Here is a 16,464-nt window from a genome sequence, read left to right on the forward strand (position 1 = left end):
ATCCCCCCTCTTCAGTTACTTCTACTTAGCTTTTCTTGTTATTTACCTACATCTCTCCTCTGATATGTTCTGAATTTCTGGACTTACTGTTCTGATTTCAGTCTCCACGAGAACTACAAAAACTGAAAGCTATGCACTACTGAGATGCCTTTTTTTAAAATCTCTCATTAAAAAAGTGAGGAGTGGCTTTATCTTACTCAACACAGAAAAAAAGAGAAACAACTGCTTTGTTTTTTCATTTTCAGAACCAAATCGTGAGGTCAAAGAGTTTTCTCGAAAAAATGTCATTTATGAAGATGACTCACCCCAGTGTTTGGTAGTGGGAAGAATTCTAAGCCATGGCCCTGAATATTCCAGTTTTAAAGGAGGCTGGAAATTCGAGGAAGATACTCAGATGCAAGGAAATCGGGGGTGTATCCGGCAAGGAACAGTGTCTCATCAGGGAGCCCTGTCTCAGCACACGAGTATCAATACCGTGGAGAGGCCCCATGGATGTCATGAATGTGGGAAGACTTTCAGTCGGCGCTTTTCCCTTGTGCTACATCAGAGAACTCATACTGGAGAGAAACCATACGTGTGTAAGGAATGTGGCAAAACCTTTAGCCAGATCTCAAACCTTGTGAAACATCAGATGATACATACTGGAAAGAAACCCCATGAGTGTAAGGACTGTAATAAAACATTCAGTTATCTCTCATTCCTCATTGAACACCAGAGAACACATACTGGGGAGAAACCCTATGAATGTACTGAATGTGGAAAGGCCTTTAGCCGTGCCTCAAACCTCACTCGACATCAGAGAATTCATATAGGAAAGAAACAGTATATATGTAGGAAATGTGGGAAAGCCTTTAGCAGTGGCTCAGAGCTCATTCGCCATCAGATTACACATACCGGAGAGAAACCTTATGAATGCATTGAATGTGGGAAGGCATTTCGCCGTTCTTCACACCTTACTCGGCATCAGAGCATCCATACTACCAAAACCCCCTATGAATGTAATGAGTGTAGGAAAGCCTTCCGATGCCACTCATTCCTTATTAAACATCAGAGAATTCATGCTGGAGAAAAGCTCTATGAGTGCGATGACTGTGGTAAAGTTTTCACGTGGCATGCATCCCTTATGCAACATATGAAAATTCATACTGGAGAAAAGCCCTATGCTTGTACCGAATGTGATAAAACCTTTAGCCGGAGCTTTTCCCTCATTCTACATCAGATAACTCACACTGGGGAGAAGCCCTATGTATGTAAGTTTTGCAATAAGTCCTTCAGCTGGAGCTCAAACCTTGCCAAACATCAGAGAACACACACTCTAGAGAACCCTTATGAATATGAGAATTCATTTCATTATCACTCGTTCCTTACTGAACACAAAGGAATTCACGCTATAGAGAAAACATAAGAATATGGATTAGGAAAAGCAAACAGTTAATGCCTTAACTTTGACTTCAGAGGATTCTTGGGAAGAAGCCTTATGTGAATATGTTCAATGTGAAGAAAAATGGGTCATACTTGATTCAACATCCTGGAGAAAAAATAACCTAGGAATATGTGGGAAAGCCATTAATAGCTTTGCATTCTTTTTGTAATATCAGAAGATGAAATCAGTCAATACTGAGAAGCCTTCATCTGGTGAGATTCCCTTACTCTACATTTGTAACTTCCTACCAGACAAGGATACGTGGCCAATAGATGTGAGAAAGCTTTTAATTAGAAATTGGCCCTAATTCTGCATCTGTCGGCTCAAACAGGGCAGAATGTGTGGGTAAGATTGCACTTTTTCTTGGACATCAGAAAATTCATAATGAAGCAAAGTCATGCAAACACAATGATTCAGGAGTGTTTTTTGTACCATGCAATATTTATTAGGTTTTAAAATACTCTTCTAAAGAGAAAACACAACACTATAAATGAACTGAATATAGGGTGACTTTCTGCATTATATCAAACTACAGAATTATACTGGGGGGAAAACTACCATTGTAATGAGTGTGGCAAAATCTTAAGAGTTCTGAGAAGTCATACTGGAGGGAATCTGTGGGAGGTTTTTTTTTTCTTTTTTTTTTCTTCTTTTTTTGGGGGTGAGGTGATTTTTGCTTTAAAGCAAATTCAAAAAGCTATGAATAAATATTTTATTTTCTAGTTAATTAATCTAGTACTTGCAGAGTTTTTTCCACACATTTGTGATTGTGAAAATGCAACTACCACAATATTGATATCACTAACAAAGAGTAGTGCACTTTTGTTGAAACATACATGATTACTGAAACATTTTTAATATATTATGGCTTTAACTGTGAGACAGAATTTAGATTTAAGGTTATGCTAACTCATGTTTATCCTTGAATATGACTAGACCTGTTTTAGTCTGAAATAAATGTAAATAAGGTGTGTCACAGGAAAATGCCAAGGTAGTTTTCCTCTTTTGTTCCATTTACAGTAGGAACATTTCTTTTGTAAGCACGTATTTGTCAAAATAAATCAGATGATGTTTTCACTCTCCTTGTACACCTTGCCCATTTTTTAATGTCCCAGTTAAAGGTGTATCTTTCAAGCATCTGCCTCCTTTTAAGGACTTACCTTGCATTTAGTATAGATAATATGGAACTTAGCACTTGAATAAGTGCCTTATTTAAGTCTGTTTTTTTCATGTATGGGTAAATCTTTCACAAAGTGAGAGGCTGGCATTTTTCTCTCCTACTCCTTGTGACATACATAGCTGCTGCCTAATAATTTTCTCCAAGCCTCAATCTCTACCAGAACAACTCCGTGGTACAAATCTTCCCTTTCCTTTGGTGTGCCTGGCATTATTTTCCTAGCACCATATGGGGGCCTTTGGTGAACAAAAATGTATTTATAATTTTAATTTTTTTTTAATGTTTTATTTTTGAGGCAGACAGAGCATGAGCGGGGGAGGGTTAGAGAGAGAGGGAGACACAGAATCCGAAGCAGGCTCCAGGCTCTGAGCTGTCAGCACAGAGCCCGACGCGGGGCTCGAACTCACAGACAGTGAGATCGTGACCTGAGCCAAAGTCGGAAGCTCAACCGACTGAGCCACCCAGGCGCCCCAAATGTACTTATCACTTTAGAGGTTTGTAACATTTAGACGTGGCCACAGACTTGTCTCAGGAGGAAGGGGCTGATTGGACCCTGAGCAGAAGTTATATGGGAACATAATGACTGAGAACTATGGGAACCTCATCCAAGGTTACTATTCCTGCAAATTTAGAACCTGAACTTAGGTATCTTTGCTTTCTCTTTAGGAAATAGGGAGTGGGCTTTAAATTGCCCACCTGGATTCCTTCTCCATGTTCTTGAGAGAATGAATTAAAATTGGTACAAGTGGGAAGTGGCTTGCTTATTTCCTTCTGCTTTTGCTTTTCTTGTAATAGCTTTTCTGCCTTTATATTAAGAGATTGGGTCTGGATCTAGGAGGAACCATAATATTTTGAAGTATCTATTTTTTCCCTCTTGTAAGCAGGACTCTGTTTCTAAATCAAATGTGACCTCCTTACTGGAGCAAGGGAAAGAATCAAAGAATGATGGAGAAAAAATGATAAGAGGCCTCTGATCAGGTAAGTGTGGGGCAATCAGGCAGGGAGCACCTTTGCAGGTAGTGGCCCAGCTTACCAAATTGCCTGAATCATTCTTTCAAAAATAACAATTTGCCCATAAAATTCCCTTCATGCAACATCATCCTGAACTATGTAACTCATCCTAAAGGTATTCTCGTCAATTTGTGGTTGAGATAGTTCAGAAAATAAGAACTATGCCATTATTTTTAATTAAATTTAAATACGTAGTTTCTAGATTATACAATAAGAGATGTCAAGACACTACTAAGTAAGAAAGAAAGTGAATGGTTTGTGGGAATTCTGTTATACAGTATGTTTTATTTGTCATAGCAAGAAGGTGCTAGCAAGGTTCATAGTTGCTTTCTTTCTCAATTTTAGCACACAAATCTGTTACATCTTTCCATATTTAACATAATCACTTTTTGTAAGCTGTAGTGCTTTCCAATGGTAGCGGAAACCCAAAAAAGAAAGTTGCCTGTTTTTCAAGGAGAAATCCTGTAAAAATAGCCAGACACACTAAGATAAACAGCAAACAGTAGGAGAAAAACGCATGGATGATACTGCACTTTACTTATTTTTTGTAATGTTTCTTTTTGAGAGAGACAGAGCATGAGCGGGGGAGAGGCAGAGAGAGAGGGAGACACAGCATCTGAAGCAGGCTCCAGGCTTTGAGCTGTCTGCACAGGACCCGACGCGGGGCTCGAACCCACAAACTGTAAGATCGTGACCTGAGCTGAAGTCGGACGCTTAACCGACTGAGCCACCCAGACACCCCGATACTGCATTTTAGGTCACTTGTAGAACATAATATTATTTCAGTTCCTATTTGTATGCTTGAGACAGAAACAATGGTGACCTATAGTATGACCATCTCAATACACATGAGGGGGTAAACATCCAGCTTGAACGCTTTTTTTTTTTTTTTTTTGAGAGAGAGAGAGAGAGAGACAGACAGAGGGAGAGAGAGAGAATGAGCGAGGAAAGGGGAGAGGGAGAGAGAATCCTAAGCAGGCTCTGTTCCCAGTGCAGAGCTCAACACGGGGCTCAATGTGGGGCTCTATCCCATGGTCCTGGGATCATGACCGGAGCCAAAATCGGGAGTTGGGTGCTTAACTGACTGAGTCAACCAGGTGATCCCCAGCTAAAGCATTTTGATCTATGTAGTAGTTTGTATTTCAGACAGTTTTCTTAGGGTTGCATATTCGAGATGTGTAAAGTTTAGTGAAACATGCTCAGGAATGCAACCATTATTTGAACTGAGACAGACACAGTATTTTCATTATTCTGTTGTCATTTGTTCAGTTACCCATATAGTATAAAAGCATCATACTCCAAATGAATAGGTCTATCCTTTATAGAAGAGCATATTGGGTAGTCATTCACATGACACATGAGATCTTCTGGAATATGACTCCTGTATAATTACTGCGGGAAATCTTCCTGAATTGACTTTACCTTCGGGATAATTATATTGTATACTGTCAAGCTAGGTCTACAGCTGAATGACTGTCCACATCTGGCAACTCCTAGATGCAGCTGTCATGCTGTTGTGAGTGTAGAATGTGAACCAGTTTTTACTGTTCTCTCTTCAAATGAATGTGATGTTACTATCAGGTTGGATTCAACTGCTACTTCTAGTGTTTTCAACAAGTCTACTTTCAAATAGGATGAAGTATTGTGGCAACAACCAGATAAAGCAGATAAAATACAAATATATTTTTACTAGTTTTTTTTTTTAATGTTTATTTTTGAGAGCGAGAATGCGAGCCGGGGAAGGGCAGAGAGAGAGGGAGAGAATTCCAAGCAGGGTCCACACTGTCAACACAGAGCCCAATGCAGGGCTTGAACCCACAAACCGGGAGATTATGACCTGAGCCAAAGTCGGATGCTTAACCAACTGAGCCCAGGCGCCCCTTTAGTAGTTTTTTGTTGTTGTTTTTTAAGTGTGTATTTATTTGAGAGTGTGAACGGAGTAGGGGCAGAAAGAGAGAGAATCCCAAGCAGGCTTTGTGCTCCCAACACGGAGCCCGATGTGGGGCTTGATCCCACCAAACATGAGATCATGACCTGTGCTGAAATTAAGAGTCAGGTGCTCAACCGACCGAGCCACCCAGGTGCCCCTCAAAAATCATATTTTTAAAGGCATATTTGAACTGTGGAAGCAATGATGACTAAATGGACCAAAATTCCAGAGGGAAATCTCAAGTTTTTGTGGTCATTTGAAGGTGACGTGGCAGATTAGCAACTTGAGAATCTTCAAGTGCACACAGCTGGTTCCCTCTCCTGGGACATATGCTGAATTTTAGGGCTGTGCAGAACCCTGGGTGGCTAGAATAAAAGCTGAAAGAGTGAAGTATCTGCAGTGTCTGTGGTATTTAGGAATGAAAAGCCCACTAGAGACTGGCGACTGCCCAAAATAAGTAGCCAGTCTTCTCCTCAAGCCATCTGTGAAAATTTGAAGCTGCATGAGGTAGGAGGTTAAGGAGACTAGGACCTACCAAGCCCTCAGATTTAAAAGCTTTAGGAGAGTCCTGCCTAAAATACAAAGGCTAAACAAGGCTAACATGAGGCTTATTAAAAATTCAGTGTAGCTCTGACCCAGCTCAAACTTATGGGACTGAGGTGATTAGCACCTCAAACAGAGGAAAGGAGAAACTCTCTGGTAGAAGGTAATGTAACCTAGAGCTCCTGTGGTTCTTTGAAACATGATGTCTGGTACACAATTAAAAAAAAATTACTAGGCATGTGAAGGACAGGAACATATATAGATATACTTCATTTTAGTGTGCTTTGCAGATACTTTTTTTTTTTTAAACAAATTGAAGGTTTGTGGCGACCCTGTGTTGAACAAGTCTATCTGTGCCATTTTTCCAACAGTATTTGCCCACTGTATGTCTTTGTGTCACATTTTGGTGATTCTCATAATATTTATTTTTCGTTAATATTATATTGAATTGCTTCAATCTCATGATAAAATTTTAACAGATGAGGAGTTGCTTCTTATCAATGAGCAAAGAAGGTGGTTCCTTGAGATGGGATCTAGTCTTGGTGAAGATGCCGTGAAGATTGTGGAAACGGCAAAGGATTTAAATTATTACATAAACTTAGTTGACAAAGCAGTGGCAGGATTTGAGAGCACTGACTCTAATTTTGAAGGAAATTCTACTCTGGGTATAAAGCTATCAAACAGCATCATGTGCTATAGAGAAATCATTCTTGAAAGGAAGAGTCAATTGATGGGTCAAACTTCTTTATCTTAAGAAATTGCCACAGCCACCCCAGCCTTCAGCAACGACCACCCTGATCAGTCAGCAGCCATCAACAGCAAGGCAAGATCCTCTACCAGCAAAAAGACTATGAGTCACTGAAGGCCCAAGTGGTGGTTGGCATTTTTTTTTAGCAATAAAGTATTTTAAAAACTAAGGTGTGTGGTTTTTTTAAATAGAAATGAACAATATAGCACACTTTATAGACTGAAGAGTAAACATAACATATGCACTGGGAAACAAAAATCATTTGACTTCCTTTCTTGCGATATTGTGCTTTACTGTAGTGGTCTGGAACTGAATCCACAGTATCTCTGAGGTATGCCTGTAATCAATGAGACAAAACAGACGAGAGAAGCAGACATACAGGTGCCTAGATATTGGGGGTTTTAGACAAGGATTTTGATGTATGGTTAATATGTTAAAATACAGGAAAGAATGGAAGAAAAAAACCATTTCAACTAGTAAGAAGAATCTATAAGAAAGGCAAGTGGCTATTCTAGAATTGAAAATACCATATCTGAAATTAAGAATTGAATAGATGGACTAAACACAAATTGAACACATAACTAAAGATAGTAAACTGGAAGGTGAATCAATAACAAAAATACTGAAACAGAGATGGGGGAGGGGAGAGAAAGAGAGGAAAAATATGCCATGGTCTGAATGAGGACTTTGACTCTTGTTGTTCTATTCAGAAAGCTCTCCTGTTCCCCCCACCCCGCCAAGGAGGACTACTACCTTTCCTTCAGATTCTGGCTGATGGTCACCTGGGGACCTTTCTTGACTGCCTTATCTAACACAGGTTCCCCTATTCTTATCCTACCATCTTACTTGTTTCCCTCTGCTTTGAATTTAGCCTCAAAGTCCACTTAGATGAAGTCTAAAAAGAGCCCACACTCTTAAGCAATACTTTAAAACATGCTTTTTCAAAAGGTTTGCTTTTAAAAAGTTGGGGTAGTAAAGACAGTTTAAAAACATAAAAAAAAATTGTCTGATACTTCAAAAATGGATAGAATCGATATCCAATAACAGTCTAAGCAAATCTATGTATGACTTTGAAGACATTATAATCATGCTTTTGGAAATTAGTTCATGATGGAATTGTTCACCTAAAAAGAACAGAAAACTTAGTTCTGTTTACTACATAGACTAGAGAACAGACAAGTAAAAGAAAATTATGACTCAGAAATAACCACTAATAAGACAGATCAAGGAATACATGGACCAATGGAACAGTACAGAGAGCCAGAAATAAGCCCTCGCCTATATGGTCAATTAATCTATGACAAAGGAGGGAAGAATATATAATGGAGAAAAGACATCTCAATAAGTGCTGTTGGGGAAATGACCACTTTCTTGCATGATACACAAAAATAAACTCAAAGACTTAAATGTGAGACCTGAAATCTTAAAACTCTTAAAAGGAAACACAGGCAATAATCTCTTGGCCATTTGCCTTGGCAACATTTGCTAGACATGTCTCCTTAGGAGAGGAAAACAAAAGCAGAAATAGACTATTGGTATTATACCAAAAATAAAAAGCTTTTGAACAGCAAAGGAAATCAACAAAATGAAAAGGCGACCTAGTGAATGAAAGAAAATATTTACACTCAGTATGTCCAATAAGGGGTTAATAGCCAAGATATATAAAGAACTTGTTCAACTCAATGCTAAAGAAGTTAAATAATCTAATTTTAAAATGGGCAGAGAACCCATTTCGGTTCAGGTCATGATCTCATGGTTCTTGAGATAGAGCCCCGCATCAGGCTTTGTGCTAATGGTGAGGAGCCTGCTTGGGATTCTCTCTCCCTCACTCGCTGACTCTCCCCCACTCACTCTGTCTCTCAAATAAACTTCAGGAAAAAAAAAAAAAGATTGCTTTGGCTATGCACGGTTTTTTTGCGGTTCCATACACATTTTAGGATTGCTTGTTCTAGCTCTGTGAAAACTGTTGGTATTTTGATAGGCATTGTGTTAAATATGTAGATTGCTTTGGGTAGTATTGGCATTTTAACAGTATTTGTTCTTCCTACCCATGAGCCTTTGTGTCATCTTCAATTTCTTTCATTAGTGTTTTATAGTTTTCATAATACATGTCTTTCACCTCTTTGGTTAGGTTTATTCCTATGTATCTTATTGTTTTTGGTGCAATTGTAAATGGGATTCCTTAATTTCTCTTTCTGCCACATCATTATTGGTGTATAAATGCACTGGATTTGTGTACACTGATTTTATATCCTGTGACTTTACTGAGATCATGTATCAGTTCTAGCAGGTTTTTGGTAGAGTCTTTCAGGTTTTCTCTATGGGTTTCAGGTCATCTGCAAAGAGTGAAAGTTTGACTTGTTTCTTGCCTATTTGGATGCCTTTTATTTCTTTTCATTGTCTGATGACTGAGGCTACAAATTCCAGTACTATGTTATGTTACTGTTATTTAACAGTAGTGAGAGTGGACATCCTTGTGTTGTTTCTGATCGTAGTGGAAAAGCTCTGCCTTTCCCCATTGAGGATGGTATTGGCTGTGGGTTAATACATGGCCTTTATTATGTTGAGGTATGTTCTTCTAAACCTGCTTCGTTTTTTTTTTTTTTTTTTTTTTTTTATCATGAATGGATGCTGTACTTTGTCAAATGCTTTTTCTGCACCTATTGAAATGATCATATGGCTCTCATCCTTTTTTTAAATTAATGTGTATCATGTTGATTGACTTGCGAATATTGAACCATGCTTGCAACCCAGGAGTAAATTCCTCTTGATTGTGGTGAGTGATTTTTTTTTTCAACTTTTTTTTTTTTTTTTTTTTTTTTAATTTTTGGGACAGAGAGAGACAGAGCATGAACGGGGGAGGGGCAGAGAGAGAGGGAGACACAGAATCGGAAACAGGCTCCAGGCTCTGAGCCATCAGCCCAGAGCCTGACGCGGGGCTTGAACTCACGGACCGCGAGATCATGACCTGGCTGAAGTCGGACGCTTAACCGACTGCGCCACCCAGGCGCCCCTGTGGTGAGTGATTTTTTAAATATATTGTTGGATTTGACTTGCTAGTATTTTATTGAGAATTTTTGCATCCATATTCATTAAGGATATTGGCTGTAGTTCTTGTTTTTAGTGGAGTCTTTATCTGGTTTTGGGTTTGGGGTAATTCTGGCCTCATAGAATAAATCTGGAAGTTTTCCTTCATTCAGAAAGTAACTCTTAAAAAAAACCAAAGAACACTTTACACTTCGGATGCTCTGAGGGCAGCTCCATTAACTTAGCTATAAGTAAATAAGCAGAAATTAAAACCAGCCCACCCACTCCTCCCTTCCTTTGTGGTGGAAGTATCTTCTTCGAGGTAACATTAATACATCTCTCTGTGCCCAGACACCTGCAACCCCCTCTCAGGAACTTTGTGTGATTGACTATCTCTCTTTTTACATCTGCATATTTAATCTCTCCAAACTGGGTATATTACGTTAGGACTTAAACATGTTCTAGTTTCCCATTACTTTAAAAATCTTTTGCCATGGACGCATGGATGGTTCAGTAGATTAAGCGCCCATCTCTTGATTTTGGCTCATGACCTCCCAGTTTGTGGGTTCAAGCCTCGCGTCAGGCTCCGCAATGACAATGTGGAGCCTGCTTGGGATTCTCGCACTCTCATCCTCTGCCTCTCCTCCAGTTGTGCACGTGCACTGTCTCAAAATAAATTAAAAAAAAATCTTTTGCCTTGGCCACATCCTTCTGTAATTACTACACTTTGTCCTATTCACACTTGTCTATATTCAGTTCTTTACTTATTTGTCCTTTATTGATTACTAAACCCACCCAACCTACCATCCATCCTTAATGTATTATTTCCAACTAAGGTTAACAGTATTCCTCATGTTGCTCTATGATATGTTCACTTTTTAAGACTTCATCATTTAATCTCACCTCTAAAGAGCATTTAAAAGAACTGACTTTACCTTCCTTCTTGAGACACTGGTTTGTCTTGGTTTGGCAAAACTCCAGTCTTTCTGGTTTTCCTCTTATCTACTAAGACTCCTTTATTCAGCCTACCTTTAAATAGAGCAGGTCTTCATGGTCAGTAGCAGACATTCTCTTCTCACACCATCCACTTTCTCTCTGCAATGTTAGTTGCCTCCACAAGACCTACTGTAGTCTATCTACTGATGTTGCTAAAATTGTATCTTCATCCTGGACACCTCCTCTGGTCCAGAAGTGCACCCGGTTCATCTGGATGTCTCAAACTCTATAAAGTTAACATGACAAAAACTGCAGCTACTGCCTCTTTCTTCCATCATAGACTCCTCTATGTTTTGTTTCTTAATATATTAGAGCCAAGCTAGTCAGTTTTTATAGGACCAACTAGCAAAATCTCATGGGCTTCATTCAGCAATTAACTTCCCCTTTCTCTGAAAACTTGATTTCTAATATTGAAATGTTTGGGATTCCCTGCTTCTCTGATCACTTGGTTCAGTGACCTTGGTTCTATCATCATTTCTAGCCTAAGCACAAGAGTTCTGTAAATATTCTTCTTCTATTCCTCCCTTCCCTATGTTCCTATCCAAACACATGCATCAAACATAAAATATTTAACTCTACATACCTCTGTGGGCTTTTTCTTTTTCTTTTTCTTTTTTTTTTTTTGTGGCCTTTTTTCTTTTTTAAAAACAAGGTTACTCTGTTGACTGTATGTATGTTTTTTTTTTTTTTAATCAATAAGCTTACTTTTCTCACATAAAAATAGCCAAATACAAGCAGTATACTGCTGGTACAGCTATTTAAATAGGTCTCTGAGGAATCAGGATCTCCTTCTTTTATACCATCCTTAGGCCATGGTTATCATTCTCAAGGCCACAGATGGCTCTTTCAGCTCTAGGAATGGAAAACTCGAAGGGAAAACAACCGGGAAGGTATAAAAGGTGAAGTGCCAAAGGCAAAGAGAAAAAGCTATATAGGTCTGTTTCCAGTGATACTAGTTTTGATTCTCAAGATGAGGAAAATGGCTACACTTGGCTGCAAGGAGACTGCGAGGAGTTTTATAACTGGACATATTGCTAGTGTGAACCAAAATAGGGTTATCAGTAGGAAAAGATGAGATGGATGTCTGACTGACTAGTAACAGTATCTGCCACAACAGGCCAGAAAGAAAATACCAATAAAGTAGTATCAGATACTCCAGCTACTCTAAACATAATGCAATTAACTTAGAAATCATTAAGAAGATAACTGCAAACTTCAAATCATATTTTAAAAAGCATAATTCTAAACCCATATAGATTCAAAAAGTTGTGATACATGTATACATTTAGAATTAAACTAACACAGACCAAAATGTATTACATTGCTGAAGAGGTGTTTTAGAGGACTATATAGTTTTACATGCTTATTTTGGATAACAAACACTGTAATAATGAGTTGGAGTTCACTTTAAGACAATGAAAGAAGCAATTCTACATTCATAACATTTATAGTTTCTCTCCCAGTATGAATTCTCTTGTGCATAGTAAGCGAACAACTCCAACTTTTCCACATTCCACTCAATTCCAAGGCTTTCCACATTGAATACATTCATAGGGTTTTTCACCAGTGTGAGTTCTCGTGTGTCTCCTAAGGCAAGAGGAAACACTGAAGGTCTTCCCACATTCGTTACATTGATAGGATTTCTCTCCAGTATGAGTTCTCACATGTATCCTAAGGGATGAGAAACCCTAAAAACGTTCCCACAGTCATTGGATTCATAGAGATTCTCTTGAGTGTGTATTTTCTTGTGAACTTTAAGGTGCGAGCCTGTTGTAAAGGCTTTTCCACAGCCACTGCATTCATAGTTTCTCCCCAGTGTGCATTCTCTTGTGCACTATAGGATAACTTGTGCCAAAGGATTTTCCACAATGATCACGTTCATAAGGTTTCTCTCTGGTGTGAGTTCTCACATGAACCTTAACAGATGTTTTCTGACTGAATGCTTTTCCACGTTGATTACACTCATACACCCATGTGACTTTTCTTGTGCAAAATAAGATTAGAATTTCTTTTGAATGCTTTCTCACATTGATTACATGATATTTCTTTTCACTAGGAGTTTGCTCTTGTTGCCTAAGGGATGGATAATGACAAAAAGCCTTGCTTTTATTACATTCATAGGGATTAAATTGTTATATATAGGAAGCATATTATTATGTTTGAAGTGTTCGCCATATTTGAAACATGCATACTCTTTTTGTGCTGTTTGAGTTTTTTCCAAGGTGTCACAGAGCTCTATCCTATGTATGACTTTCACAGAGATTCCCAGTTTCTTGTAATTGTTTAAGATCGATTTTTTTAAAAAACATTTATTTATTTTGAGAGACAAAGCATGAGCAGGTGAGGGGCGGAGAGAGAGAGAGAGAGAGACATACAGAATCTGAAACAGGCTCCAGGCTCTGAGCACAGAGCCTGATGCAGGGCTCAAACCCATGAACCATGAAATTATGACCTGAGCCTAAGTCGGACGTTTACCTTACTGAGCCACCCAGGCACCCCAAGATTGAATTATGTTCTTTTTAAAAATTTTTTTTCACATTTATTTTTGAGAGATCGAGACAGAGCACAAGTGGGGGAGGGGCAGAGAGACAATGAGACACAAAATTCGAAGCAGGCTCCAGGCTCTGAGCTGTCAGCACAGAGTCCAATGTGGGGCTTGATCTCACAAACCGTGAGATCATGATCTGAGCTGAAGTCAGATGCTGAACTGACTGAGCCACCCAGCCACCCCAGATTGAATTATATTTCAAACACTCAATACTAAGTAGCATTTATGGCAATGTTTAGTGGAGACTCTCTTGAAAAAAACAAGTTTTGATTTAAGTTTAGAGTTTTCCTCTAATTCATGATGGTCATAGAATCTCTTCTGAGATGCTGTTTTCTTTTGGGTCACTTGCCTCATATTTCTCCCTGGGATCTTGCACTGTTTTCTGGTCTTATGGAATTCTTGGTCTTCACTTAATGTGGAAGACCAATCATCCATTATGAATCTTATCATTTTCACTGCCCTATAGGATTTTTCCTTACAAATATTCTGCTTAAGAGTGGAGTCTTTTTTTTTTAAATTTTTTTTTAACGTTTATTTATTTTTGAGACAGAGAGAGACAGAGCATGAACGGGGGAGGGTCAGAGAGAGGGAGACACAGAATCTGAAACAGGCTCCAGGCTCTGAGCTGTCAGCACAGAGCCCGACGCGGGGCTCGAACCCATGGACCGCGAGATCATGACCTGAGCCGAAGTCGGACGCTTAACCGACTGAGCCACCCAGACGCCCCAAGAGTGGAGTCTTTTAAGTTGAATCTACTAGACTGGATAGGTGCCTTGGAGAATTCGCTTTGTCATAGTGTGTATATATATATATATATATATATATATATATATATATATATATTTATATTTATATTTATTTATTTATTTTTGAGACAGAGAGAGACAGAGCACGAGTGGAGGAGGGGTAGAGAGAGAGGGAAACACAGAATCCCAAGCAGGCTCCAGGTTCTGAGCTGTCAGCACAGAGTCTGATATGGGGCTCGAACCCACGAGCTGCGAGATCATGACCTGAGCCAAAGTCAGATGCTCAACTGACTGAGCCACCCAGGCGCCCCTCTTTCTCATAGTTCTTATCTCTTCTTTACCCAACAGGGAGATCACAGTAGGCTTCTGTAATTGATATTCCACTGAGGTAAGATTTATATAGCTTCCCAACATCACATCTCTGTAAATTCTTCTCTGAGCAGAATCAAGCATCATCCACCCCTGGGTGAACTCCCCAGCCACATCCTTAAAGGTCACTGGTCCCTGTAACCACGTTGTGGGAAATCAAGCCATCATCCTTTCTTCCTCAGTGTTTCTCACATAGAAATAGAGTCCTGTGTCGACAGAGCCCTTATGGAGGACAGGTTAATGGCTGCCATCTTGAGAGTCTAAAAGTGATATCTGCTTGCACAACAGAGCAGAGAGATCAGGATATTTCTTGTTTCTCTGATCCAACCACAGCATGGATACATTTCACTGGGTATCCTCCCTGCAGCCAAAGAGGCAGGTTCAGGTGAAAGAAGAAAGGTGGAAACAGGGCCCCATAGGTGGCAAGGTAAAAAGAAAAATTGTAGACCCCCTCCACTACCCCAGCAGGGTTTGGCCAGCTTAAAATCTTTTTTTTTTTTTTTAATGTTTTTATTTATTTTTGAGACAGAGAGAGATGCTTAACTAACCGAGCCACCCAGGTGCCCTTAAAATCTTTACTAGGATTTGTAGTCACATGCAAAATAGTCATCGTGGTTATTTATACTGGTTTCTCCTGGAGACTATTTGTCAGTAATGGGTGGGAGAAGCATGCATTATTATTATTTTTTAAAGTTTTTCCATTTCTTTCAAGAGAGAGAGAGAGAGAAAGAACAGGGGAGGGGCAGAGAGAGGGAAAGAGAATCCCAGGCAGGCTCTGTGCTGTCAGCACAGAGTCTAATAAGGGGCTCGATCCCCCGAGCCACAAGATCATGACTTGAGCCAAAATCAAGTCAGACACTCAACTGACTGAGCTACTCAGGTGCCCCAGGAGCATGCATTATTAAAAGAAAAAAGATTAAAGCTAAAGAGAACCAGCTAAAAGAAGCATGGTTGTTTAATTTTGTGTGTACTTTTTAGTTACTTTCTGGAATGGAAAAATAATTTTCCTCTTAAACACAACTATTTTAGGTAGGCTTACTTTTCTACATATCACTTGATGTTTTTAACTGAATAACACACATGATCAACAACACTGATGATGTGGCTGCTACTCTACTCAGGAATTTTATTGAAGTTGTTAAAGGTAGATATGTGACTTTGAAACAAATGTTCATTTGTTTACCTCCAATTCAGTCTCTCTTCCCAAAGTCTGTATTTTCTCATGATAATTTATTCTATCTAGAAATTGAATGGGATCTACAAAGAAGCACAAACCATGATCCAAACGTTGGGAAGAAGGTCATAACAATGTTAATTAGATGGTATAACACTTTCCTAAATAATTTTTACGATAGCTTTAAAATAAATTAAAAAAAAAACAGTGTGTATACAAAAAATTAGTGCTTAGACTTTAAGGATCACAACAAATCATGCAATAATTTATTAGGTTAATATTTTTACAAGTCTCACTTTTTGAAGATTAGATGATAACCTCCAAATGAGAGCCCCCATCTCAATACAATAGAGTTAAGTTTTAATGGGAAAAAATACAGAATTGGCATTTATTTTTATTTTATTTTATTTTATTTTTTAAAATTTTCATCCAAAGTAGTTAGCATATAGTGCAACAATGATTTCAGGAGTAGATTCCTTAGTGCCCCTTACCCATTTAGCCCATTCCCCCTCCCACAACCCCTCCAGTAACCCTCAGTTTATTCTCCATATTTATGAGTCTCTTCTGTTTTGTTCCCCTCCTTGTTTCTATATTATTTTTGTTTCCCTTCCCTTATGTTCACCTGTTTTGTCTCTTCCAAGTCCTCATATGAGTGAAGTCATATGATATTTGTTTTTCTCTAATTTCACTTAGCATAATACCCTCCATTTCCATCCATGTGGTTGCAAATGGCAAGATTTTATTCTTTTTGATTGCCGAGTAATTCTCCATT

The 16,464-nt window shown here is 38.8% G+C and overlaps 1 protein-coding gene and 1 pseudogene across 6 annotated transcripts in view; both read left to right on the plus strand.

The window, feature by feature from the left end:
* The window catches only part of LOC125915084 (zinc finger protein 140), a 23,888-nt gene extending 16,493 nt beyond the window's left edge, over window positions 1-7,395 (plus strand). For 3 of the 6 annotated variants that reach the window (XM_049620731.1, XM_049620730.1, XM_049620732.1), the window contains one exon: window positions 246-2,150. In XM_049620731.1, coding sequence (XP_049476688.1) covers window positions 246-1,405 — 1,160 coding nt within the window. In that variant the 3' untranslated portion in view covers window positions 1,406-2,150. Of the gene's footprint in view, window positions 1-245; window positions 2,151-3,484; window positions 4,516-6,563 lie in introns of those variants that run through there. The other 3 variants (XR_007455565.1, XR_007455566.1, XR_007455564.1) reach the window with 3 other exon arrangements.
* The window catches only part of LOC125915024 (tubulin alpha-1 chain-like), a 14,613-nt pseudogene continuing 4,759 nt past the window's right edge, over window positions 6,611-16,464 (plus strand).

This window comes from Panthera uncia (genome assembly GCF_023721935.1).
Source record: "Panthera uncia isolate 11264 chromosome D3 unlocalized genomic scaffold, Puncia_PCG_1.0 HiC_scaffold_9, whole genome shotgun sequence".
Classification (NCBI taxonomy): domain Eukaryota; kingdom Metazoa; phylum Chordata; class Mammalia; order Carnivora; family Felidae; genus Panthera; species Panthera uncia.